Genomic DNA, 26,608 nt, shown 5'->3' on the forward strand with positions numbered 1-26,608 from the left:
AATAGAAGGCAATGAATCCAAAAGATGGACCAGACTTCCAGGCAGCAAAAAGCCAAGATTTGTCATCGAGAAAATAGAAGAGAGGAATCAAAAGTGCTGGTTGTATAAGTTACTTCAAGAGAAACTTCCTGCATCTCCAGCTGGAGCCCGCACCAATCTCAAGGATACCACTGAGACCTTGTAGGTAGAAGCAGGATGGGGGCTGAATAGGAATGACAGTAGCACTTTGATTATAGATAAAAAGGGGAAAATAAGGGCATAAGAAAAATGCCAGAACCTGACAAAAGGAAAATGTCACTTAACAGTATATCTGGATTTTAGAGCCAAGTAAGCCTTGGTTCAAATCCAGTCTCTGCTTCCTAATTTGGGTGAAATTCAGCATCCTAACTTCATTGAGGTTCATTACATTTTCCATGAAGCTGGAGATTTTAACATTTGTCCTACTGGTTGCTATAAAGATGAGAGAAGTAATATATGTAAAAAGGCTACTAATACAGTACCTCACTAGAGTAAGTGCCCAATAAACTGTACTAGAAGTGGTTTTATGATATTATAGCCTAGCATAAGGTTCCATGTCTTTGAAAATAGAAGTGTAAGATAGACAGGTTACAAAAGCTAAATAAACTTTTCTATATATAGCAACAAAATGATTGAAGTATTTTAAAATGAAGGATCCCCACCCCCCCAAAAAAGGATTCCATTTCAGAGCTCTCAAAGGTTAAAAAGAAAAGAAAAGAAAAAAGAAAAGAAAAGAAAAGAAAAGAGCAAACAAACAAGCTGCTTTTGTATTTGAACAAAAAGAAACTCGCAATGAAAGGGACTTGAGCATTAGGAAAAAACCCTTGACATATCCTTATCACATCAAAATCCTTACCATGTCAAAGATTCTGCTTCCTTAAGTTACTGCTTTTGTGGTTTGAAATTTGGATCACAGGAAGGATGCTTCTGATAATTTCAAGACTCTCTAAATAATAGGATTATATTTTGAAAAGGCTAAAATGTTGATTCATAAATAGTCCCCCCCTTTCCTAAAAAAGAAAACAACTAGTAAGTTCTCTACTTAAGATAACCAGTGGGCTAATTTAGCTCTTTTATATGGCCAATAAAAAAGCTTGCTGGTAATTACATTAATTCTATTACCTTGTGAGATCCTGAGAAATATGGTTATTTATCAGTTGCTTTTTGGTCTCCTATAGCATGAAGCCAAAGCTTTGGACACTTAGTGGACACATATGTATTGAATACACTACTGAGGTTACCATGATAAAGAGATCATAAAAATAAAACATAAGAGCTGCTTAACATGCTAGTAGTGAATTTCAGGGGAAAAAAAAAAGCTTTTAAAACACCTAAGACAGAAGTTGCACAGGATGAAAGACAAAAAACTATTCAAAGTAAAAAATTTAAGCATTTGTTTATTGATTATACTTAGAATAATAAATAGGTGATGGGTAGGCAGATTATAATAAAGACTTTGACACTGGTCTCTGGATTTCAGTTTACCACATATCATAACAAATATTGCTAAAATATATTTATTTACCAAGTATTCCCGCAAATTTTTATATATATTGTACAGAAACTACACTAGAGATCCACTAAAAATGCCATTGTATCCCACTGAAACATGTAGCTTTAAAGCTAAATGTAAATTTATAATGAAAATGATTCCTGAAAATATGGTGGTCAAAAACGTAGGACAGATTTATCTGATTTGAATTAAACCTGCTTATTCAGTCAGTATTGACAATGCTGTAAAATAGCAGATTTAGCATAAGATCACTAAGATTCTATTTTTTCTTTCGAAAAATAGATTCTATTGTTTCTTTCGAAACATAATAAGGACTTTATATGTGAAGGTATGAGAATAAGGGAGGCATCAAAGATGACCACAAATTGTCTCAATAACTCCATAGATTCCTCCATCGTCTCAACTTCCTCCATAGAGGAAGAAAGTAGGAGGCATTGCTTTCGGACCTGTTAAGTCTGAGATGTCATTTAAGCATACAAATAGGTATGTTGAGTAAGTAGTTAGATTCAAGTACTTGGGAGTTCAAAGGAGTGTCCTAAGCAGAAAATATGAATATGAGAAGTATACATTTGTCAGTGCTATTCACAAACTTGACACAGAAAAGGTCACTTAGAGAATGAATGGAAAGAGGTTTGAAGACTAAGATATGATGTACTCCAAAATAAAATATCTAAAAAGACAAAAAATCATTATCAACAGAGAATGAATAGGAACGGTAAAATGAGAAAAGATTCCAGAGACATGGAGTCATGAAATCCAAGTGAAGCAAATGTTTTAGGAATGTGGGAGTGGTCAAGTATTGCAAATACAGCTGCTAACTTAAAAGGAGAATTATTACTAACATTTCAAGTTAGCAATATGGAGTTCACTATGGACCTTGAAAGGAAAGAGCAGTCTATAGAAGTGGGGTCAAGCATGAATTTATATGGATGAGGACACATATGAGAATATTGAGTCTTTCAAAGAGTTTTGCCATAAAAAAGAGCAGAGAAATAAGGTAATAACTGTAAGGCAATGCAGGGTTGAGCCATAATGTTTCAAAGATGGGTGATACAACAGCATAGTTGTTTATGAAATAGAGAAATTGATGATACAGAAGAGAGAAAGGATAATTACCAGATATTTTTGAGTATAAGTGGAGTTTAGATCTGATGCACAAGTGTAGGGACTGACTTAAGAGGGTTAGTAATTCACCCGGTATAAGCAGCAAAGGCAAATGGGTAACAATGTAGATAGATGGCTAGATGTGCTAGGACCAAGTAAAAGGTTACTTCTTAAAATGTATTAATCAGGGTTCCTTCAGAAAAGATCGTACAATCAAAATCAGATCATTTCATGTAGGTTTGAGGAACTATTTGCCAAGATGTAGCAAGTGTGAAGGAGAACTGGGAGAGGTGGTGCATAACTGAAGATATAACTGCTTTGGGCATGAAGGGACAAGCGGAAGGTGGTAACATATATTCAAGGGAAGAAAGTTAAAATAGAGAGATACATTTTGTCAGGAGCCATGAACTTAGGTTGAAAATTCTAACAGCTCTAGTTGACCATGTATGTGGAATACAAAATATACTGGCCTCACTCCCCAGCTTCCTTCCATCTGCTGCCAGGAATTCCCAAGCCCAATGGGAAGAAAAAGACAAAAGGACAAACTGATATGGTCCATATTGTACAGATTTATGGGGCACACAGAAGTGTGATAATAGCTGGAAAGTAGACCTGGAGGGTAAATGAACAATGTCCAGCATAGATAGCATCTGTTTTCTTGATGAAATAAGAAGTATGACATGATGGTTAATTTTATGTGTCAACGTGGCTGGCCTGCAATGCTCAGATATTTGGTCTAACATTTTTATGGATGTTTCTGTGAGTGTGTTTTTGGATAAGGTTTACATTTCAATTGATGGACTCTGAGTAAAGCATGTTGGCCTCTATAATTTGGGGAGTGGGGGGGGTCTCGTCCAATCAGTTGAAGGAAGAATCAGACAAAAGACTGACATCCCAGGAAGAGGGAATTCTGCAGCAGACAGCCTTGAGACTTGAACTGTCACTTTGACTCTCCTCTGGGTCTGAACCTGCCAATATCCTGCAGATTTTGTACTTATAAGTCTCCATAATCATGAGAGGCAATTTCTTAAATGTCTCTTACATAGATAGATAGATAGATAGATAGATAGATAGATAGATAATGTATTGATATAAATGAGATATATGAATCTCTCTCTCTCACACACACACACCTAAACACATACACATGCACACTTCTTATTGGTTCTGTTTTTCTGGAACCCTGACTAACATACAGGTGTATCAACTGATACAGCTGGTTGAGCAAGAGGAGTTTAAAGTTTGAAGAGAGAGAAGGAAGTATAAAATAGGCATCACATTGGGAGAATTAATGGACTGTGCTATGTAGAAGATTGCAGGATTGCTTAGCAGCAAGGACCCACTTAAGGTTATTGATCATAAGTTCAAAACGAGATCAGTCATCATGCTTGTTTGATTCTCACCAGCCACAATCTCCTGCACCGGGGAAGGTATAGAGAGATTTAGATTTAACTAAATTTCAGATTTAGCCATTTGTATATGGCAAAAGAAGGGAGGCATGAAGGAAATGAAGGATTATTACGGGGAGTGATTATTAGAATGAGTAGTACAAAGTGGGATGGAAAAAGAAGAGACCCAAGAACACAAAGTGATTAGGGGACAATGAAAAAGTTAAGAGATCAATGGGAGCTGCCAATCAAGGCCAAACCAACATACAAATAAAAAAAACTCAAACAGGTACCATACCTAAGAATTAAGAACATATTGATAGTCAGTAAAATAATTACCATGTTTAGGTATTTAGTCTTGAAGACATCTATTTCATTGTTTATAGAAGGAATGTCAATTGGTAGAATAGCCAATGTGTTCTACAAATGATTCCCTAAGTAGACATGTCATGAAGAGAATATGTAAATAGTAATTATCTTCAAAAATTGGAATTTTAACGGGGTGCCTGGGTGGCTCAGTTGGTTGAGCATCTGACTCCGGCTCAGGTCATGATCTTGCAGTTCCTGAGTTCGAGAACTGTGTTGCGCTCTGTGCTGACAGCTCAGGGCCTGGAGCCTGCTTTGGATTCTGTGTCTCCCTCTCTCTCTGCTCCTCCACCGCTCACACTATCTCTCTCTCTCAAAAATAAACATTAAAAATTTTATTTTAATTGGAATTTTAACAATATGCAGTCTTACATCTGATAATACAATTAAAAAAAAACCAAAATTTGGGAAAATAGCATGTTTTCACAGAGAGATAAATTTTGGGGATCTAAGCTTCACACATATATTATGCATGTATGCATTGGTATACAAGAATATTTAGTTAAAATATATATATATGAAACAATATATTATAGGGATAGACATGTTTCTGAAGATTCAGAGTTGAAGATGGAAAACTGAATTGGAGATGGAGCTACAGATATTCTAAATATAAATTTAATTCTTGCATTTCATCTTTTTCTTTTTATAAGTGGTGTCATGCCCAGCACAGAGCCCACTGTGGGGCTTGAACTCAAGACCCTGAGATCAAGACCTGAGTTGAGGGGCGCCTGGGTGGTTCAGTCAGTTAAGCACCCAACTCTTGATTTCCGGCCAGGTTAAGATCTCATGGTTGTGAGATGGAGACCTGCATCTGGCCCCAGGTCAAGTCCCTGGTCTGTCTCTGCACTGAGAGCTGAGCAGTAGAGCCTGCTTAAGATTCTCTCTCTGACCCTCCCCTGCTCGCACTCACTCTCCCTCTCTCTCTCCCTACCTCAAAAAAATTTTTAATTAATTAAAAATTAAAAAATATAAATTGTTTAAAAAAAAAGATCTGAGCTGAGATCGAGAGTCTGATGCTTAACTGACTGAGTCATCCGGGTGCCCCCTTTTCACCTTATTTTTATTGACACTTTTTACATGCTCCGGTGCTCTAAATGGTTGTGAAAACAACCAAACTCCAGAACTCTCTGTCCAGTCTTAATTATCTTATTCTTATTTTGAGGTTCCTATGTAATTGCCACAAATAGCATTTAGCAAGGAAAATTAGTGAATAAACCCAGGTTGTTCCTCTCAGGTGGTGTCCACTCACCAGCTCTTGCAGTGATTAGGGCTTTGCACACAGGCAGGTGTGCACACAGGCAAGATGTCAGCAGTAACACAGTCTCGATAATACTGATTAGGTTTACACCCCGAGGATATCACAGTCAACTGTGATACATTGAGAACCTAGTTTTGTTAGCTATAAGGACAGGTACTGAATATGACTTCCCCTCTGCTTTTAACATACCGCAAAGAAAATTCATGTGAGAGAAAGAAGGATCTTGCAGAGAAAACATATAAGGGTGGTTGTTAGAGGAGAGCTATGAAAAACTGTGAGTAACCCAAGACAAATCAATTAGAAATATCAACTGAGTGCTTTCTCCACAGTCCTTTCACTGCTCACACTGATATTTTTAATAGATGTAAATGAAAATCACTTGACAACAATATGCAATTTTATTGATTTTACTATCAATTCCCAATGATAAGACCAATTACAGTGATGACAGCTATAAGCCAGTGATTGTTCTCAGCACTTTCCATACATTTAAGTTTCACAGAAAGTCTATGAGACAGATATTTTGTTTATCTGTATTTTATAGTTGAAAGAAGAATGAATAAGCCTGCCAAAGTTGCTGAATTTACAACCAATATACATTCAACTCCGTTCTTTTTAACTTCATATCTGGAGTCATGGAAAAACACTACTGACACTTAAATGCTGAGCTCGAGGCTCTGGAAGATACAAAATAGTCAGAGGAGCTTAATTTTATAAGAACTTAATTGGCTGAAGTTTCAGAAGGATGCCCAATTATAGATGTGGAAATAATAAGGTCTTTTTAAAATCATTACAGGGGATCAAGAAGCATAGGTCAGAGCTTGTGTAACTTCAGTTAACAGGAACATTTAATTAACCAACTCATTCTTCAATTATGTTTATTAACTGAGGCTGAATTAGATTTTTAAAAAAGCTGTCAGTCCTTGTATGTTTCACTGGCAATCATTATTTTCCAAGTGGACAAATCCTACTAAGAAATGTACAAATAACTTCATTCTATTTACTGATATAGACCTTTTTTTATTGAAAATTTGTTCATGACAGCCATATCCAGAATAAAATGTAGGTGAATATGTAATACATTCCAGGATACAGATAGACTTCAAAATATTAAATCAATTATTATCCAAATACATAGATCGTTAGGTAGATAATTAGATAGTTTGGTACATAATTTCTTTAGGTGAGGGACAAGTTTTATAAGTAAGCGGCCATTAATCTGATGTTTACCAAAAAAAAATTTTAGTATTGTGAGATAATCCTTATAAATACCAACTGGAAAGAAAAACATAATACATTTCATTTACAGAAGGATCATGATTCTGTTTGTTAGATAGGCTCCCATATTCCAACTCTTCTTTCCAAGGAAAAAAATAATAGTTTTTTTATTATTTTCTTTGTTGTGTTTTTTTTTGTTTCTATATTGAACATGCATGCCTGCAATTACAGTTGGAAAATAAATTTACCCTTTAAAATGTCTTATATATAAAAATATATTAAATATATTTTAAATATATACATATATAAACTCACAGAAATAATGAAATAAAAATCATGAAATATATAATATGCTTCCTGTTTTCAGGTTGCCCTAAGATACACATTATAATCTCTTCACAAAAGGGTTTTGTATTGACTTGGCTAGAAAATGTAATTATTGGGGTGTCTGGGTGGTTCAATCAGTTTAAGCATCAGGCTCGGGTTATGATCTCACGGTTCGTGAGTTGGAGCCCCACGTCCGACTCTGTGCTGGCAGCTCAGAGCCTGGAGCCTGTTTCAGATTCTGTGTCTCCCTCTCTCTGCCCCTCCCCTGCTCATGCTCCCTCTCTCTCTCTCTCTCAAAATCAAATAAACATCAAAATAAATAAATAATTAATTTTTTTAATGTTTTTATTTATTTTTGAGACAGAGAGAGACAGACCATGAGCAGGGGAGGGGCAGAGAGAGAGGGAGACAGAATCCAAAGCAGGCTCCAGGGGCCGAGCTGTCAGCACAGAGCCCGACACAGGGCTCAAGCTCACAGACTGTGAGATCATGACTTGAGCCGAAGTCGCACACCTAACCGACTGAGGGACCCAGGCGTCCCATAAAATAAATAAAAATTTAAAAAAGAAAAGAAAATGTGCTTATTTATCAAGTGCCAGTGGGGGGCAAATGGTCCCACAAAACAAACATAAGTGAATAAATACAGTGGGGTGCTCAGTGTATCCATATCCCTTGACTCTACTTAAAGGGCTAAAAATCCTAAAGCTTGGAAGCACAAACTTAAATAACCACTTCTCAAGAACGGTTTCCAGAAGTCATAGTTTCCATGAGTTCTAAGTAGTGCCAATTGGAAACAAAGCAACCACACAAAGAATCAGCCTGGTCTTTTTAAAGCCTGCAGCTTGTCACCTGTGAAAGGAGACTGGTGGGTAGGATGTTGCCTGAGATCTCCCCTGGCTTCAATGGTGTTATGAAAGATCACTTAGAATCCTAGCAATACTTTCAATGTCAGTCATAATAATTTGTTTATCTTCACTGAGCTTTTCTTCCCCATTCTGATCATATTATAATAACATGTTTGGACTGAACTGACCACCAAGATCACCTTGAGAAGCTCATTAAACTTTCTAATGAAATGTCAGACACTTCTACAGATATATCGTTAATACTTCCAAGTAAATAACAATGTCTTCACAGGTCACAGACTACTTAAATTACTCAGTGAAACATTGCCAAGCAAGGCCCACATTTTATTTAATAATGCACATATTGACACTTACAATCAAAGCCGGTGCACCTTTTTAACACGTCATTAATCTTAAATCCACCTACCCATACATTTATTCAAGCCTCCCTCCTCCGTTAACTGTTAACTCCATTTTCCTTTCTCCCTTCTTTCCTGCCCTGAGGAATTTAGAGTGTGTCAGTGCCTCAGGTGTGGCAGATAAGGGCCACCTTGATGAAAACTAGCCAGCAATATGATAGAAGCCACAACAGACAGCCCTTTGCCACCCGGGATGGGAACACATGAGAAAGTCAATGAATTTACATGGGAGGAGTCTGCAAAGTCATCAGGAGGTGTCTTTCAAAGATTTGGCCTGAATGGTGTCTGACCGTGGGGAGGAAAGTATTTGTGAGCCAAGGAACCTACAGACATTTGTAATGGGTTCTACATTTTCACAAAGCTGCGAAATTCGTATTTAGATCAATTTTCGCATTTGGATTCATATTTGGATTTGGATCAGTTTCCCAAAAGGCCAATCTCAAGTGAGTTCTATGTAATATCTAAATACTTTTACGTAAATATATGTGTACGTATTTATTTATGCACATGCATTAATGCCTAACGTATACATGTAGCAAAAAATGAGAATATTTTGAAAGATAAGAGTGACACAGAATTGGGCTTTTGTGCAGAGTCTAACTTTCTACGGTGAGGAGCATACAGTGTAACAAGAACTACTTCTACATAGCTACCAATTCACCATCGTCCTGTTTAGGTGGAGGATTCAGACACTTTGAATTACTAGGAATTTTATATATCCAGAGTGTCTGACCCCCAAGGCTTTGGAGAAAAAGAGACTTTTTGTGATAAAACTGACAGAATGGAGATTCTGATTCACTGTTGCCAGACAATGCACTCAGCTTGCTTTTGAAAGGAAGCAGAGTATTTACCGTTTTGTGGCAAAATCAATGAGCGGCTTCTGAAGGATGAAGAAAAGGATGTTTACAAAAAATCTAACAGAACCAACACAACTAAGACACTGATGCAAATGTAGCCTTAGAATTTATTATAGCCACTCTTTTTTAGAAGGAAATCTTTAGACCCTTAATTAAAAAGTAAGATGTTTTGGTAGATGTTTTTAATATTAATGATGATTCAAGTGATAAGGATTTTAAACTTACACATAAAAAGAAAAAAGTATAATACAAAAAAGATAGATTTTTTATAGCCAATTAAGGAAACTTAACTGTCTTAAAAAAAAACTTGCTTCTGACATTGCTGAAAAAACAAAGTTCTATGTCTGCTTACATAAGGGTTGTCCTATGTTCTGTTGACTCATAAGACACTTAACTTGAAATGATACATTAATAATCTTCAGTTCTATGTCTAGGGGTGTATTTAATGGTGCAACATAATGAAAGCCTAGAAGCTGCTCCAATAGCAGTTTTCAATGAAAATTCCAAATAGTTTAAGAACCAATAAAAGGTTTAATATTCCATCCCCCAGAATGTTGGTTCTGAAAGGAAAAACATAATCACCTCTCCTCCCCCAAAATAGAGGTGTACTCCAGGAGGACTCAGGGAAGGTATTCTTTAGTTGCTCATTAAAAACTTCCCGGTATCATGTACTACATTAGAAACTGGGGATGAAGAGACAATAGGTATGTGCCCCTCCCTGCCATAGACAAATGCAATGCAGTGTGATAACTTTTAAGATATGAGAAATGCTGAACTGTGCCAGAGCACAGGGAAGGGGGCAATAATCTAGCTCTAAGAGTATAGGGATGAAGCAAAGTTTTCTACAAAAGTTGAAGGAGAAATATACAGTTATGGTGGCAATACTTTGTCTCATTTGAGCAAAAACATAAAAAAAAAGGAAAATTCCTCTCAAATAAGATACGAAACACCTAAGGACAATTTGGGGCATAAAAAGAATTTCCAGACTGAACAAGAACTTATCATTTCATCATACTGAATAAAGGTATACACCACCCAGTGAAAAGAAAGAATTAAGTATCTAAGAGAAAAAAGCTACAGTTTGTCTTTCTTTGTATATATAACCATGGACTCAGTTTTGTTCTTATCTGTTGCCTAGGGCATAGTAACATGGCCCTAACTGCAACAGTTGCCAAGAGGCTAGTTAATGGAGCTGTCGGTATACATTTCCTGCTAAACTCACTTGCTGTACTACCAAATGAAGGACTGGGGGAATGGGCATTGGCAGACACACGTCTGCTTCCATCACACTATCTTATTTTAAATTCTACTTATTGGTGACCAAGGGAGGCAGTGAGCGACAGGCAATGGGTAAGTAGTATATATACACAAAGAGTACAATACATAAATTATGTATTCTGAAATCTTAAAAATGTCTGAAATGTATGAAACTTTGTCCACAAAAACTAGTTTCAGTATATAGCCTAAGAAATAAAACTTCTCCTAAGCAAACTGCCTTTCAGTGGCCAAATATCCAACTCTTACTACACAAGAAAGGACTATTTTTTTTTCTTTTTTAATGGTAAAATAATTCAAAATGCATTATTAGTACAGTCATTTTGATATGAAAACCTATTCCTCGAACCTGAAAAATATTAAAACCTTATTTCAAATACAATATAAATGGATCATTGAAAATCTTAAATTCCTTTTTTTTACCTCTTAAAAATCAAAATAGTTTTTTTTAATTAATATAGCAAATTCATGTATCAGGTAAGTTTGGATTATGAAGAAAAGTTATAAAATTTTGTTACACTTGTTTAGAAAACAAAAAGGGTAAGTATAATTTCCTTGAAAACCCAAAATAGCTGTTCTCTGTTATGTTACAGGGGATGTAATGTCATCTAGAAAATAAGAAATCCAAGGGAATAGGAGAGGTGTAACATCCAACATGACAGAGACAGCTTTATGAAGAAGAATACAAAAAAGAGGTTCATTTTCTCACAGCTGGAGCAAGAATAGTGAGCTTAGACAATGCATGCCTGCATGTGATATGCAGAAAGATTAAAAGAGACAGTTATCTAGGTGGTTAGTTTCACATTTATGTCCAAGTCAATAGTCATGGGAGTGGAAGAACACTAGGAAGGAGAAAAGCGTTGTAAAAGGAGAGGGAAAATGGAGTGCCTAATTCCTTCTCTACTCTCTTCTAGCTCTCTGAAATTAAGCAATGTGGACAGTCTCTAGAATTTAGTTTTCCTTATCTCTTTCTTCCATTTCAGAATGTGTTCTGCTTGACTTCCGGACTGTGCAAAGTGAAATCATGTATATAAAAGGGCTTGCTTGCCACCAAGAAGTGCAATTACACGTGTAAAATGCTAGCTACAGGAGAACTGATGACAGTGGCAGTTTTGACTCCTTCTTTGGTGAGATATTTTTATTGTAAAAATGTATAAAAAGCTGGCAATAGTCAACAAGTGGTTACTGAATATCAACTATATGATAGGCACTAAGTTCCTAAATAGTTGTGATAGTGGTGATACAAGATGAGGAGGAGGAAGGAAATTTTAAAACAAGGCAGTCATACAGCAGGAGACTGAGGACATACATGCTTTCGAGCACAGGTTCCCAAATCTGGATCTTATTTCTTAACATCGCAGATGCCTTATTTCCCGTGATTATAAAATTATTTAAATTTTTTTTTAACGTTTTATTTATTTTTGGGACAGAGAGAGACAGAGCGTGAATGGGGGAGGGGCAGAGAGAGAGGGAGACACAGAATCAGAAGCAGGCTCCAGGCTCTGAGCCATCAGCCCAGAGCCCGACGCGGGGCTCGAACTCACGGACCGCGAGATCATGACCTGAGCCGAAGTCGGAGGCTTAACCGACTGAGCCACCCAGGCGCCCCTTAAATCCTTACTATAATATCACCACGTCCATTGATTGCTTTGTCTATCTAGCATTCGGTTCTAACAGCACATCCAAATCTAGTGTTGCAGAACTTTCTCTTGCTTAAAGCAAACCATTTAATCAGTCCTGCTCTTTCTTGGCCAATAAGAGTACCTGAGACCCAAGATAGCTATAGAACACCCACTCTACAGATGCCCTCAGAATATACTTTTAGGGTTCCAATGCTTAATCTTTGAGATTTCCCTTCTTGACCTTTCTGAGTTACCAAGTGAACACATCCCCTAACATTTCTGTGAACTCTTCATCTAAAACAGAATCCCTTCTACCTACACTGAAGAAATGCAGATGGCCAAGCCTCAGGTCACCAGCACTGACACTGAATCTCTAAACATTATTCAAGAGTCTCTCTATTAAAGCTCCCCAAATGATCCTCAGTAACACTGAGTAGCATTTGTGAATCACTTATTAAGTGACTTTCTATTCAAAGTATTGCACATGCACTGGCTATATTGGCATCTCTTGGGAACTTGTTAGAAATGCAGAATACAGATCCTGCTCTTAATCAGTATCTGCATTTTTACAAGATCCCCAGGTGCTTCTCATGTATCTTGAAGTTTCAGAAGCATGGAGGAAGACACCTTGTTAAAAAAAATGTTTTGGGTAAGAAAGAGATTAGAAGTCATCGCTAAATTTAAATAGGGCATAATGCATAGTTTTAGAAGGTTCTTAATGTCTAAAAATGTTTCTATGAACTAACTCATTCGTAATTTCCTGATACCAGTTTTATGTTATTAAAATGGACCATGGTATGTTAAGAAATCTATTTTTTAGGGAAAATGGAAAATGATAATGGAAATGGAAGTTTCTCTCACCTGGGGCTAGAAACATTCTTGGAACATAGGTCTCAATGAATGACGGAGCACATTAACTGCCCCATCTAGTGTTGCTTTGTGCAACATTCAGAAATAAGGTGGAAAAGGCCCCACTATCATTTTGAGGGCCCACATATGGTAGGTTCAATCTATTTCAACAATATTAATATTTTTATTTTAGTGCAGAGCACAAAAAGTTTCTCTGCGCTAATGATTCTCTAAGTCTAAGTTTCCCTGAGGTTGAAAGAAACGTATGATGTTAGCTACATCAATGTGAATAAACTTTTCACAGGAGTGGGGAAGAGGGGGAAATAAAAGAAGGAGCAAAAGGTGAAGTGTTTCACTTGATGGTTGAAACTACATTGAAAAGAGGTAGAGAGTTTTTCAAACTTCAATTAGGCTTAGTGCAAAAATGTTGAAACCCTGAACTTAGTAACTTGAATTCACAGTCTAAACTCTAGTTAAAGGCTGAGAGTATTAGCTCTTGTGTTGGTCTGGTTTCAAACCCCAACTCCACGACTGCCTGTGGGACTTTTACCTCTCTATTTCTTAATTTGTTCATGTAAAAACTATGGATGATGGTGCTAAAAGGGACTTTAATAAGATTTTGCTCACATGTTGGTCAGAGTCTTTACTCGTGTTTATTTAAATTAATTTTTTAAGGGCCTTTGCAGAATCAGTGTCACATGATGGAGATTTTCTAGGAACCATAGAACCACAGATCATGACTGATCCAATTCTGTGAACCAGCGGTCATTACATTAAAAAACAAAACAGGGGCACCTGAGTGGCTCAGTCAGTTAAGCATCCAACTTAATAAAATGTTCCATTCTTGCCTGTTTTTTTTTTTAAATGCCTAAGCGGTTTACCTGAAATATACAAAATGCTAGATCATATATAAGAGTTTGTAATAGAGCTAATCCCATCTAACTAAAGGGCAGAAATGTGACTCATTCATGGACAAATAAAGTGTTCATTCCCCTGGCCATGGTGAGTGTCCATATAATTATTCAGAATCTTCTCTGGGATTTTTTTGCTGGTACAATCTGAAAGAACTATCTCTTTTGGCTATTGTTTTCTAAACTGGTGGGATGTTAATCGAATGGTTCTTGGTCTTCTCATCTACCATATGGAAAGAGACATTTGGAGAGATGGAATGAGACTGTCTAAAAGTTAGAGAGGTAGAGTAATGTCTTACCTTATTGTTTTCATTTAGGAGAAATAGGGAGGGATTTTTTGTTTGTTTAGAACCATTTCATAAGGAAATATTTGTACACAGCATTGCTTATTGATGAATTAATTTTACCTCAGAACTCAATGACAGCAATTATAATGATAATAAGTTTCCAATGTTAAGAGCTAAATATGTGCTAAATGTCTTCTGTGCAGTTTTCTCATGTACTAAACGAATATTCTGAGATACATAAAAAAGATAAATAATGTTTACAAGAAACACGAAATTAAGAAATCACACTCTCTCCTTCACTTGAAGCAGCACATTAGAGAACACTGGCTATTCCCCTTCTGGAAAAGAGAAACAGTGACCCACTTGCCTCCGAGGGCACATGTCACACAATTTCAACTGAGAATCATTTCTAAAATGGCAGACAATTTTAGATGTAGCATATAGCTAATATTCTGATGTAATAAACTAGAATTAGGCAGAATTAATTGATTGTAGCAGTAAATAAAATAAAATATAAGTTAGATAGTAATCTCCCATAAAACAGCAGTTCTGGCTTACTTCTGAAATGCTAAGAAAAAATTATGTGTCTTCAAAGTGGAAAGCTCACTGATGTAGCTGTATCTTACAGTGGACATTTTCAGATTTATTTTTCTGTGTATTATGCTTTGGCTCTATAAGATTGGCTGTCCCGATGCTCTCTTATAACACATACTTACAGCATTGATTTAGACAGTAAAAATACATACATGCTTTATAAGTAAGCTGGCCTGAAATTAAATTCAGCCACAATCATCAAAATTAATTGTTTTCTTTAAATCAATAAATAGTTAATAACCTTTCACCTATAAGGGAATGTTTGCAATATCAACTTTTTTTTGGTTTTCTTTCTTGGTTGTGAATAAAATAGCCATAAATTCTAGTCCTTTTATTTCTTTCAAAAGTCACCTCTTCAATGAATTCGGTATCCACCAGACCTGAGTATTACCCTTATCTGCCCCCCTTACAAGATTTTATTGTAAAATGCTTATTTCAATATATTTATTATGTTTTGTGTAGGTTTTGTAATTATTAATGTATCATTATATATTATACTGAAAAATGTTATGTTACTAAATTCTGTTCTTTATATTCCTCATAGACAGAGATTGTTTTGTATAATTTAAATGTAATAATATTTATTATATCCTTCAGGAATCTAGCACAAAGTTGGGACAATGTTAGGAATTAAGCTGTTTATCTTAGAAATGAATATATAAATAAATCTTAGATGTGCATCTAAATTAACAATATTAGAGTATTTCCATAGACAGATTTTTATGTAATAAAATGTTTGCTCTTTCCCTGTTAAAATATTGCCCAGGACTTGCAACTAATAAAATGTTCTCTCCTTGCTTGCTATAAAAAAAAAACAAAAATGCCTAGGCTGTTTACCTGAAATATACAAAATGCTATAAATGGTGGACTGGTTTGAATGTATCAAATTCACATCCACCTACAATCTCAGAATGTGACCATATTTGAAAAGAGGGCCTTTGCACATGTAATTAAGTTAAAACCAAGTTATACTATATTATGGTAGGGCCTAAATTTGGTAACTGGTATTCGTATGAGAAGAAGAGAGAACCCATAAAGAGAACACACATAGAGAAAGTCATATGAAGGCAAGAAGCTGAGATTCTTGACAGGCCAAAAGTGGCAAGGATTCCCTCTGGAGGCACAAGAAACTAGAAAGAGGCAAGGAAGAATTACTTCCTGGAACCTTCAGAAGGAGCAAGCCCCTGCCGCACTTTGATTTTAGAACTGATTTTAGAACGTCTAGCCTTCAGAATTGTAAAGAAAGTAAACTTCTATTGTTTTAAACCAGCCAGTTTGTGGTACTTTATCACAGTAGCCCTAGGACCTAATGGGGATGGTTAAACTTTACATACTAGGTACAAACAAAACTAGCCAGAATAACCAGTCACCACAATTGTTCAGAACTAATCACTTAAAACAAGGTAAATCAGCAGGAATAAAGTGAAAGGTTGTAATGGAATTATTTGAAAACATCTCAGGCATGTCCTGGACTCAGTATATATTTGACTCAAACTTTACACCTATTCATCTGCAGGCAGCCATGAGAATCCTCTTGCAGAATGATGACCCTGAAGCACTCTGTCACATTATGAAAGAACCCATCATCTTCACTTGAATGTGTTTACTGAGGCAAGAAGATGGAATAATTTGTTTTAGAGAGATTTACAGTCATAAGAGTTGAACCAAAATGGGTTTTCTTCTTAAAACTTACTAGATATTTCTCTAGATCAGTGGTTACTGACCTTTATTATTTTTCTCTGAGCCATGGACTCCCTCTGAGAATCTAAACCCTTTCCTTTGAGAAATACACATATGTATCTATACTTTTTTTCTGTTATCTTAGAATTTCAGCATGGTAAGAGATTCTCTGATATCAATCTTTATATTTTACAGGATCTCTAAGCATCGCTATTGTAGAGAATAGCAAATTAGGGAACCCAACTCCAATCTCCAAATTTGGAGATAATGTCCAGTGTTTATTCAACTCATTTAATCTACTGGTGCTAAGAACAGTCTTAAGTGTGGTCTTAATTTATTTTCATTGCACAGAGTCTTGGCCCTGTGTTTTTTGTGTGTTAAAAATTGTGAATTATAGGGGTGCCTAGGTGACTCAAGTCTGTTAAGCGTCTGACTTGATTTCGGCTCAGGTTATAATCTCATGATTCCTGAGTTTGAACCCTATGTCAGACTCTGCACTGACAGCACAGAGCCTACTTGGGATTCTCTCTCTCTCTCTCTTTCTTTCTCTGACCCTCCCCTGCTAGCATTCTCTCTCTCAAAATAAAGAAACATTAAAAAAAATTACAATAAAAATGTTAAATCTAATATTTTAGGGAAGGTAGGATTCTAAGTTCAAAAAGTTATCATCTAATTGAGGAAATAATCCAGAGAAAAGCAAAATTAAAATAACATTATAAAGATAGGTAAAATGACATTTATACACACAAGATATCGTAACGTACACATATGTATAACTGAACGGTTTGTCAGTGGTACTTACCTCAAGTACTCAAAACCCTTTAGTGATGGTCTGCCATATACTAAACCTGGTTATCATGTACTCTAAACCTTTATTAAGAAAGGTTGTTAATAACACAGGCTACCAAATTTTAGAACGCTGTTCTGACAACGTGAAAGTTACTCACAGTGTTAAACCCATATCTCTAAAGAAAACTTAAAGAAAACAAATTAGAAATAAAACAAACCAATTCCCTCCATTTCTAAAATTCATTATAGCTCCAGGGCAGACATGACTTGGGCTTTGCTCATCAAACATGATCCCTGCAATATATATGTAGACAGAAATTTACATGAGAAATTTACATGAGAAAACAGTATAGATGTTATCTGTTGCCTCATGCACAAGATATAGATAGGGCTGTGTGATTCCAGAGTCTGCAGGGATGGGAGCATCAAGCTGGCTGGCAGCTTCCTGGTCTTGGGAGAGACAGCCTGGCCTTAATACAACCAGTTGTGGGGTATACTGTGGTAGTTCCTAACGTTCAGCCTATAAGCTATGTATTCAGTTCTCCTAACAATTTTGTATGATCTCTGTATGAGTTAATAAATCCTTTTTGTTTTAGCAGAGAATTATTTTTGTCAAGGCTGAGAACAGCAACTGGCACACTGCATCTAAAATCACATGTTCTATTTCTCATATGCCTGGATATGTCCGTGGCTATTTGGAATTCTTTGGAAATCTACAGATTGGTCAGTGACTTGACCTATGGCAAGAATTTTCTCCCAGTCACTTATAACAACAGCAATAAAACCAAATGTAAAAAGAGATTAAATCAGTTATTAGTAGGAGCTAAAGGAGTCATATTAGTAATTCGGAGTCAGGTTAAACTTTATGAGCCATACAATAAATAGATGAGCAAAAGAATTGAGAAACTAGAAAGAAAAAAAAATGGAGCCATGAAAAATAGTGAGAGGGAAAGCCTGCCACTGAAAAAAGGTAGATTTGACAAATTTCTGATCTCCATCCCTGGGCAGAGTGTGGCCCACTTTTACGGTTCTTGAATTTTGTTATTATTATTTTTAGTTTGATTACTTATTTCATCCTTACCTTGAACCATCCTGAATGAGTCTCAGGAAAATAATCATAAGAATCTGTCTTAAAACAAACCACCATAAAAAATAGTGCTGGGGGTTTGGGGGAGGGGCATCTTTCTCCCTACTTCTCTCCTTCCTTTATTTTTTCTCTCCCCTCCCTTCCCTTTTATCTCCATCTACTAATTAGATTCAGACTATGTTTTGATACCAATCTAAATCAAATATTACCAGCTATATATCCCTTTAAAAAGTCCTGGAGATAATCAGACTCACACATTTCATTAAGGGGTTTCAATTAATCAAAGATGCATACCATAATGTCTAATTTGTCCAATATTTCAATATCTACATATGATCCTACTCATTCTTTGAGACTTTCTTATATCTAGGACCATTATAGATAAACTTACTTTATCCTAGGGGGTAAAATGAATAATTTTTAAAAAACATTGGAAAGAATAGTGAAGACAGCATATTTTGAAAGTGCAAAGTCAAAGAGGCTTCTAAGCTTTGGAGTCCATGAGATTATCTCTATCACATGATAATGCACTAATCATATATATGGAAGTCAGAGAAGGCAGGCTGACTTTTTTGTTCCTTTGTTTCATTTTTTGGCTCAAATGTTTTCATACATATCTTTTTAAAATATTTATTTATTTTTGAGAGACAGAGAGAAACAAAGCATGAGCAGGGAAGGTGCAGAGAGAGAGGAGGACACACAATCCCAAGCAGGCTACAGGCTCTGAGCTATCAGCACAGAGACTGATGCGGGGCTCAAACTTACAAACTAAGAGATCATGACCTGAGCCAAAGTCAAACACTTAACTGAGCTACCCAGGCACTCCTGGTGCAAATTTTCATATTTGCTCTAATCATATAAAAATAACCAAATACAAAATGAAAAATCAGTGACTGCATGCAGAAAAATTGATTGCATAAGAGATATCAAAACCAGATAATCTAAAAACTGCCAACAAACAAAAGTCCAGGACCAGATGCTTCACAGGTGAATTCTACCAAACATTTATTTTTTAGAGTTAATACCTATTCTTCTTAAACTATTCCAAAATATAGAGGAAGGAAAACTTCCAAATTCATTCTCTGAAGCCAGCATTACCCGGATACCAAAATCAGACAAAGACACTACAAAAAACAAAACTATAAGACAATGTTGCTGATGAACAGATGCAAAAATTCTCAACAAAATATTAGCAAAAATAATTCAAAAATACATTAAAAAGATCATTCAATAAAGTGGAATTTATTCCATGGATGCAAGAGCAGTTCAATATTCACAAATAAGTCAATGTAATATATCACATTAACAAGAGGAAGAACAGGGGTCCCTTCGTGGCTCAGTAGTTAAGCATCCGACTTCGTCTCAGGTCATGATCTCACAGTTCATGGGTTTGAGCCCCACATCCGGCTCTGTACTGACAGCTCACAGCCTGGAGCCTGCTTCAGATTCTGTGTCTCCCTCTCTCTCTGCCCCTCCCTGCTCATGATCTGTTTCTCTCTCTCTCTCTCTCTCTCTTTCTCTCTCTCAAAATAAATAAACATTAAAAAAAATTTAAATTAGGGATAAAAACCATATGACCATCTCAATAGGTGCAGAAAAAGCATTTGACAAAGTGCAACATCCGTTTACGATAAAAATCAACAAAGAAGGCTTAGTGGGAAAAAAAAAACACAATATAATAAAGGCCCTATATGAAAAATCCACAGGTAATATTATATATACTCAAAGGTGAAAAACTAAGAGTTCTTCTGCTATATCAGGAGTAAGACAATGAGGTCTACTCTCACCACTTTTATTCAACATAGAACCTGAAGTCTTAGCTGCAACAATCAGTCAAGAAAAATAAATAAAATGCATCCAAACTGGTAAGAAAAAAGTCAAACTGTCATATTTCCAGATGATATGATAATATGTAGAAAATCCTAATGATTACACCTAAAAACTCCCTAGAACTGATAAATGAATTCAGTAAGGTTGCAGGATATAAAATCAATGTATTGAAGTTTGTTGTATTTCCACACACTAATAATGAAGCAGAAGAAAGAGAAATCAAGAAAAATATCCCATTCACAATTACACCAAGAAGAATAAATTATCTAGGATTAATTTAACCAAGGAGGTAATAGACCTACATTAAGAAAACCATATTAAGTTTTAACTTAATATATTAAGAAAACTATAAGATACTGATGAAAGAAATTGAAGATTACAAAACAAATGGAAAGATATACCATGCTCATGGATTGAAAAAAAATTAATATTGTTAAAAATACCATAATACTCAAAACAATCTACAGATTTAATGCAATCCCTATCAAAATAGGAATAGCTTTTTTCACAGAGCTAGAAAAAATAACCTAAAATTTGTACGGAACCACAAAAAAACCCTGAATAGCCAAAACAATCTTGAGAAAGAAGAACAGAACTAGAAGTATTACAGTCCCAAATTTCAAGATATAGTACAAGGCTATAGTAATCAAAACAGTATATTACCAACACGAAAATAGACACATAAAGCCATGAAACAGAATAGAGGGCCCAGAAATAAATTCATGCCTCTATGGTTAATTAATCTATGACAAAGGAGTCAAGAATATACAATGGGGAAAAGACAGTCTTTTCAAAAAATAGTGTTGGGGAAACTAGACAGCCACATGCGGGGGAAAAAAAAAAGAAAGAAAGAAAAGAAAAGAAAAGAAAAGAAAAGAAAAGAAAAGAGAAAAAAACTGGACCACTCTCTTACACCATACACAAAAATAAGCTTAAAAAGAATTAAAGACCTAAATGTGACACCTAAAACAATAAAAATCTGAAAACAAACAAACACAAATTGGGCAGTAATTTCTTTGATATCACCCTTAGCAAGATGTTTATGGATATGTCTTCTCAGGCAAGGGAAACAAAAGCAAAAATAAACTATTAGGACTACATCAAATTAAAAAAAAAAAAAAGCTTTTGAACAGCAAAGGAAACCATCAAGAAAACAAAAATGCAACCTACTGAATGGGAGAAGATATTTGCAAATTATATATCCAATGAGGGATTAATATCCAAAATATACAAAGAACTAAGACAATTTAACACTAAAAAAAAAACCAAAAAAACAAAAAAAAAACATATGGTTAAAAAAATTAGCAGGGCACCTAAATATGCATTTCTCCATAGAGCTGGCCAACAGATAGCTAAAAAATGCTCAACATCACTAATCATCAGAAAAATGCAAATCACAACCACAATGAGATATCACCTCACACCTGTTAGCCTGGCTGGTATTGAAAAGACAAGAAATAACAAGTGTTGGTGAGGATGTGGAGAAAAGAGAATCTTCATGTACTTTTGGTGGGGATGTAAATTGCTACAATCACTGAAGAAAACAGTATGGAAGTGCCAAAAATAGAATTACCATATGATCCAATAATTACAGTACTTGGTACTTACTCAAAGAAAACAAAACTACTAACTTAAAAAGATATATGCACTCATGTCTACGACATATGTTTATTGTAGCCTTATTACAATAGCCAATGTATGGAAGCAACCTAACTGTACACCCATAGATGAATGGATAAAGAAGATGTGTATACATATACAATGGAATGCTACTCAGCTATAAAAAGGAATGAGACCTTACCATAGATGGACCTAGAGCATATTACGCTAACTGAAATAAGTCAGAGAAAATCAAATACCGTATGATTTTACATATATGAAGAATCTCAAAAGGAGTTTCCACCATTTATTAATTCCTACTGTGGTAATTTCATACAAAGAAATACACTGGGGGAATAGATGTGACTTGAATGTCCCATGCAAGAGAACATAAGCAGAAAAGCAGGTCATAACTTAAAACTTTCTGCCTCACACAGCATTTGCTTTTTCTAAAATCTGAGTATTTTTCCTCCTCCAAGGGATATATTAAGTCTTAAAACCCAAATCCCTAGGTGGTAATGTATAAATGTCTTTTAATAGTTGCCTTCACATAATGGGAAAAAAAAATGTTGATCATTCTTTAATAATTTTCAAAAGTCCCTTGTTCTACTGAAACTTCCCCAAAACCCTCACTCAGAAGTTCTCTGGGGACTTCAAGCTTCTTCCAGAAATGTCTTTATACCTGTATTGTTTCCCTCACCTCTTTATATTTTGTTTAATTAATTCTTGTTTGATTTTTTTTCTTGCTTTTCAACTAAAAATCTTCCAGGCAGCTGTCCGTATATGGGTCAATCATTTTGTTTAGTCTCTACACATAATGATCATTTGTCAAAATAATAAGCCTAAAATTTCAAGGAATTAATAGAAAGGAGTCAAATTTAAAAATTTCAATTGATGATATATGTTCACCATTAGGTTTCATTAGGGAAGTCAAAAATTGTCTCTACTTATCAGTTATCATCTTGCAGATTTTCAATCTGATGAAAGTGAGTAGTAAATTTCATTTCAAAGCTTATATTTAGTAGATATTACTCCTGTGAAGTTGTACTTGTTTTAGAATTATTCTAGCCTATACACTTAGAAAATGAACATCATACTATAAAGGTATCCTCCAGAAACAAAATATTTCATTCATTCTTTATATATATTTGTTATGAATAATTTATAGATTGATTTTAAAACTGATTTCTTCTTATAGTCTACACTTAAAAAAATTATCTAAGATTTAAAGTTAACTGATGAAGCTTAGTGATCTAAATTAACCTATAACCCTTCCATTATCATACAACTGTGTTCATGTTGTTCGTATGTGTATTTGTGCATGCACAGGCAAATGTTCTTTATTTCCTGTTTTAATATTGACTTTAATGTTGTTTTAAACATTCCCCCTTTCTTAAATAATCCCTGGAAGTGTTTGATTGGACTAATATGACCCTCTCACTGAGTTCCAGTGAACAAGATATTACCCAGTACACTCAGCATTCCGGGGTAACTCTGGTCTACTGATCTTTTCCACTATAAATAGGAAATCGAGATTTAGCCCTCAGGGAAACCATTATCAAGTCCCTTCCATCTTAAGTTTCTTAAGAACACTCAGAAGTAAAACTCATTAGAAAGAATTGAAAATACAATAGAATCATCAGAAAGCCATTTAAAATCTGTCTTGCTTTCCTTTCTTCTGTACATTTTTCACATACCTGTTAAGCCATTTTAATGTCATAATCAGAGTACTGATGATAAATGCTTGATACCAAAACATTTGTAAAGTCTATTTTTTAAACTTGATATCAAGATGGAAACCATTTAGGAATAATGTGAATAATGTATCTCATCTATTGTTCAAATGTCTCAAAAAATAAAGGAAGGAATAGATGAATGAATGAACAAGGGAATTAAAAAAGATAGAGATTAGGAAAATCTAGAGTGATTATTTTGGGATTCAAACTAAACCATAATTAGTGAGACTGATCAAGGAAAATGTATTATTAATTAGTCATGGTTTAAGAGTCCTAATTAACTAACTGTATTCAAGAAAATGGAAATGAAAAGGTAGAAATAGAAATGTGATGGAGGAACTGTAGAAAATAAAGTGGTTGTATAACAAGACAGAGAATCAGACGAAAAAAAAATACAGTATTTTATAGGGTCCTTATACTTTGAAGGCTATAGCGAAAGCTGTTCCAGCCTATTTCTGTTAAACTTTATGTTACTTGAAGATTATCCTAAATAAATTTTTCATTCTAGATTAACTCTTCCTTGCAGGAAGTCAATTTCTAGCTAGTCTTCTTCTTCACCCCCTCTGATGTCATTTGGTGGATAGATAAATTTATGAAATGAAAATTAATTTGTAATAGTAGTCCAAGCAAAATATAATTAGAAGGAAAATGAAATAGGGAGGCATGAACTAATAACATTATCAAATACAGATAGAAGTAGGGATTATCTACTTTTTGAAATTCTTAACCTTACAATTCCTTTCCATTCACACATAAGTGTGGGACCCAAGGAATTTAACAAAAATCCCCTACCCCTGGACAAGCAGAGCAAGACTAATTCCATTTTGTGCTACACCCACCATCTCATGTATAACCCCCAAATGACCTAGTTATTGCTTAAGACACTCCCCCACCCTAGACAAGCCGCTGAGCACACCCTTACTGGAAACCAGCTCATATAGGAATGCGGAACCCCTAACCACCAAAGAATGTAAACCCCGCCTTTTGCCCGCCAAACTTGCGTGCCAGTTCTTAAACCCTGCCTTTTGCCTGCGAAACTTGCGCGACAGTTCTGACCAGAGTGATAGGCTAATTCAAACAGTTACTATAGGGTAAATTGTAATTCAATTGGCCACCTGCGTGTGGACTGACATGACTATGCAACTTTCTGTGTGTGTTACAATCTCATTGGCCATTGGCCCCTATAAAACTGCTACACCTCTTAACCTAGGGATCCAAGTCCCTGCTCCGCTGTGTCTGGTATACTTGGGCCCAAGCTCAAGCTTGCAAATAAACCCTCGTGCGTTTGCATCGGTATCGGCTCCTTGGTAGTCTCTCGGATTCGAAATTGGGGGCATTACTATAAGGTCAAATTTGCATGTGATCAATACTCCAAAACTTGTGGTGAAACTATATGTGGGTTTGTCTTTTTTTTTTTTTTTTTTTTTTGATTTATAGAATTTGCCTGAAATATATCTTACCTCATTCTGGAGATCTCGGATCATTTTGCTCTTTCTTTCCATTTCAGTCTTTAAAAAATTAATCTGAAAATGAATAAAATATTATGTAAGAACATTTCAAACTCATTTCTATGGATTTGTCAATTTATTTTAATGATTTTTGAAGCATAATACAATGATTATTTCTTTATAAAGAAATACTGAAAAAGAACAAAGGATTAAAATTTTCATTAACCAAACTTTCATTGCCCAATTCATACATATATCCATTGATCATAAAAAAGCCTTTTCTCATGTAGTAAAAGATTCATTATTTTTAATTAAGAAACTGTGTATATTATAACTGTGATTCTCTAACTATTTAAACCTGAGTAAAAAAAAATGTGGTCCTTTAAAAAAACAAAACAAAACAAACAACAAAAAGCCAGATTCTAGGGTTGCGCCTAGAAATCTCCACTCATAAAACACTCTCCAGGTAATTTTCATCAGTGGCAGGTTAGAAAGCAATTGCATGGTGATATTTCTGATCTCAAAAACACAGAATGTTATAATACTACATCAAAGAAACCATGATGTTTCCTTCCGAATATGATATTGTTGGCATATGTGATCTTAGGTCAGTTGTCCAAGCCATGTTTGCATAAACATAGCACCTTTTCTCCCTGAGCATATCTGCCTGAGTATTTTGAAAACAATGTCAGTATAGCATAGTTTTAAAATTTGAGACTTTATAGCCATTGAGCATTCACTATGATAAAAAGTAACTTTATGATAGTGGATGAAATATTTAATTTCTCCAATTTTTTATTTCCTCGTAGTCACATTTTTTAAAAAAGCAACAGGAAACAGATAAAATTAATTTCACTACTATATTTTATTTAATTCAATATATTCAAGATAGGATTTTGACATGTCATGGATTAATGATATAATTGACATTAGAGTTTGCAGTACATCTTTAAAATGCACTGTATGGTTTACACTAACAGCATATCTCAATTTGGACCAGCCATTTTATAATGCTCAGCAGTCTTATGTACATAGTGGGACAACACAGTCTTAGAGGATCCCTGGAATAATACAAAAGAGACTGGTAATGTGCATTATCTACAGAGATAGACTGAATCAGTAGAAATCAAGTTTAGGAGTAAAATGAATTTTCACTATATATACAGATTTAAAAAAGAAAAAAAAAACAGTTCTGACACATTTCAGACATAAACAAAAGATCAAGAAGTCGTATGTAAAATGTCTATGGGCCCAACCTTAAGAATAAACAAATGTAAATATTTAGTTAAACTTCCTTCAAATCATGTGAAAAAAATATTACACCTACTATTAAAGTCCTACCTAATTTTTCTTCCTTCCCTCTCTCCAGAAGTAACCACTACCCTGAAGTTGATGTGTATTTGTCTTGTTCATGTTTTTGTACATTTTGCTTTTGTCTGTTGTGTAAACCCTTACAACAGATGTTAACACTCTCTTCTGGCTTGTGTAGGGGTTCTTGTACCATTCCTTCAAATGGTAATAGAAATCTAAACCAATTTTTAATGGTCAAACTGCATATAAAACAAGCAGAAGCTTGAGAACTACC

General features: G+C 35.1%; 1 protein-coding gene across 4 annotated transcripts in view; it reads right to left on the reverse strand.

Annotated features, from left to right (window-relative positions):
- LUZP2 (leucine zipper protein 2) overlaps positions 1 to 26,608 on the reverse strand; it is a 492,023-nt gene that overhangs the window by 218,906 nt on the left and 246,509 nt on the right. For all 4 annotated transcript variants that reach the window (XM_053899883.1, XM_019456556.2, XM_019456554.2 and 1 more), the window contains exon 5: positions 25,036 to 25,098. In XM_053899883.1, the coding sequence (XP_053755858.1) occupies positions 25,036 to 25,098 (63 nt within the window). The remainder of the gene's footprint in view (positions 1 to 25,035; positions 25,099 to 26,608) is intronic.

The sequence above is a fragment of the Panthera pardus genome, unplaced genomic scaffold, assembly GCF_024362965.1.
Source record: "Panthera pardus isolate Hobbes unplaced genomic scaffold, ASM2436296v1 HiC_scaffold_12, whole genome shotgun sequence".
NCBI classification, from domain to species: domain Eukaryota; kingdom Metazoa; phylum Chordata; class Mammalia; order Carnivora; family Felidae; genus Panthera; species Panthera pardus.